Source organism: Colletotrichum karsti (assembly GCF_011947395.1).
Source record: "Colletotrichum karsti strain CkLH20 chromosome Unknown Scaffold2, whole genome shotgun sequence".
Taxonomy (NCBI): domain Eukaryota; kingdom Fungi; phylum Ascomycota; class Sordariomycetes; order Glomerellales; family Glomerellaceae; genus Colletotrichum; species Colletotrichum karsti.
The window spans coordinates 1,938,078-1,940,629 of record NW_024065902.1 but is presented as its reverse complement, the minus strand read 5'-3'; the positions used below and the strand labels follow the sequence as shown (position 1 = coordinate 1,940,629).

The following is a 2,552-nucleotide window of genomic DNA, read 5'->3' as shown; positions in this document are numbered from 1 at the left end:
CTGCTGTTAAAGGGAAGGCAGGTAACATCTGACACTGTCAATCTGTACGGATACTGAGGTGAGGTACATCTGGCCGCCATTCGGATACACGCGTCGTCCGGTACCTCTCGGGAAGGCCATGCAGGAAGCTTCTTCTTCCCCCTTCCCATCTGCCCATTCTCTTTGCAAATCCCGGCCAGATCGAGGGTCCGGCCCATTCCTTTCTGGCAAGTCAAATCCAAACCCCACGACCCACGGCGCATCTGCCTTTGCATTTTTGGGCAATTGTGACTGACGGGACCTGACCTGATTGATTCACTTACACCCCTCCCCACCACACCTCCCACCCTTCCACTCCCAATTCCCACTCACTCAACTCGTTTGCTGGGATTTTTGAACCTGGTGGGTGGCGGACACCTCACCAGCATCAGCACCAGCACCAACTCCAGCACTACCGCCTCTCTCCTCGCCCAAAGGTACCCCGGCCTCTGTACTCCGTGCCTTCTCCCGTCCTTGCTGGGGTCCGTTAAACCTATCCGTTTCTCTTTATATAACTCACAACTCTTCGTTACCCTCCATCCACTTCGACTTTCCTTGTCCTCAGACTTTCCTTCACCAAACAGTCCACTGCCTCCCTGGCCCTTGGACGTCGATTCCATCGTGGACGTTGCTTCATCCTACAAGCACCAAAGCATCGTTCGAGTTGTCTCTGGAGACAGCCTAGGAGTTTCTAGTCTTGAGAGCATAACTGCCAACCTCGACCTACACATCTGAAGTCTGTTGGCTTTGTTTCCCGTCATCATGGCGACGACTTCGTCCTCCGCCGCCACGTCCAAGGCCGCTGGCAACTTCCCCGATGGCACCTCCGACTACATTCCCGCTCGTGCCTCCAAGGCTGCCGACAGCAAGAAGCCTCACATGTTCGTCTCCAATCACCCCAGGACACCCTCTTGGCATTTACTGATTTCTGAATAGTTCTACTCAGCCAATCACATGGGGCAACTGGTATAAGCACGTCAACTGGTTGAACACGACGTTCATCCTCGTCATCCCCCTCGTTGGCCTGATCTCCTCCTACTGGGTTCCTCTCCAGTGGAAGACCGCTGTCTTCGCCGTCGTTTATTACTTCAACACCGGTCTTGGAATTACTGCTGGATACCACCGTCTTTGGGCCCACCGCTCCTACAAGGCCAGCCTCCCCCTGAGAATCTACCTCGCCGCCGTCGGCGCTGGTGCTGTTGAGGGCTCCATCCGATGGTGGTCTCACGGCCACCGCGCTCACCACCGATACACCGATACCGACAAGGACCCCTACTCCGTCCGTAAGGGCCTTCTCTACAGCCACATCGGCTGGATGGTCATGAAGCAGGACCCCAAGCGCATGGGCCGAACCGACATCTCCGATCTCAACGAGGACCCTGTTGTCATGTGGCAGCACATCCACTTCATCAAGTGCGTCATCGGCATGGGTGTTGTCTTCCCTACCCTCGTCTGTGGTCTCGGCTGGGGTGACTGGATGGGTGGCTACATCTACGCCGGCATTCTTCGCATCTTCTTCGTCCAGCAGGCTACCTTCTGCGTCAACTCCCTGGCTCACTGGCTCGGTGACCAGCCCTTCGACGACCGCAACTCTCCTCGTGACCACGTCATCACTGCTCTCGTCACTCTCGGTGAGGGATACCACAACTTCCACCACGAGTTCCCCTCCGACTACCGCAACGCCATTCAGTGGTGGCAGTACGACCCTACCAAGTGGAGCATCTGGACCTGGAAGCAGCTTGGCCTTGCCTCCGACCTGAAGCAATTCCGCCAGAACGAGATCGAGAAGGGTCGTGTCCAGCAGCTCCAGAAGAAGCTCGACCAGAAGCGAGCCAAGCTTGACTGGGGTGTTCCCCTTGAACAGCTCCCGGTCATCAGCTGGGACGACTTTGTTTCGCAGTCCAAGAACGGACGTGGTCTTGTTGCCATCGCTGGTGTTATCCACGATGTTACCGATTTCATCAAGGACCATCCCGGTGGCAAGGCTCTTATCTCTTCCGCCATTGGAAAGGATGCGACTGCCACTTTCAACGGCGGTGTCTACCTCCACTCGAACGCCGCTCACAACCTTCTCTCCACCATGCGCGTTGGTGTTCTTCGCGGCGGTTGCGAGGTTGAAATCTGGAAGCGCGCTCAGTTCGAGAACAAGGACATGACCTATGTCACCGACTCCAACGGCCAGCGTATCACTCGTGCCGGGGATCAAGTCACCCGCGTTCAACCTCCCGTCGCCAGCGCCGACGCTGCATGAATGATACGAGAGTTGGGAAAATTAATGACATGGGGAGGCTTTGTTTCGATCTAAACTGGGTGGGGGTGATGTGAGAGTTCAAACTCTCATTTCAGTAAGCGGCTTCAAGCCAACCGACGAGAACCGCTTACTCCGGCTCTAAGGCCGTAATTGGTGTTCGCCCTACTCGACTCCTGAGGAAGAGTGGAAGCCACAGCCGACCTCACAATTATGGGTGTTTTTAAGGCGTTTGCGGGGTCGGGCATTGCAAAGGGCGTTCACTTACAGTTCTCAAAGCTGTTGC

The 2,552-nt window shown here is 55.9% G+C and overlaps 1 protein-coding gene across 1 annotated transcript; it reads left to right on the top strand.

Annotated features, from left to right (window-relative positions):
- Positions 1-780: 780 nt before the first annotated feature.
- On the top strand, positions 781-2,269 carry CkaCkLH20_01083 (delta-9 fatty acid desaturase; the record flags this gene model as incomplete). Its single annotated transcript, XM_038883803.1, has 2 exons — positions 781-899; positions 955-2,269. 2 exons carry the CDS (start codon positions 781-783, stop codon positions 2,267-2,269), a joined length of 1,434 nt encoding a protein of 477 aa, XP_038751398.1.
- Positions 2,270-2,552: the final 283 nt, after the last annotated feature.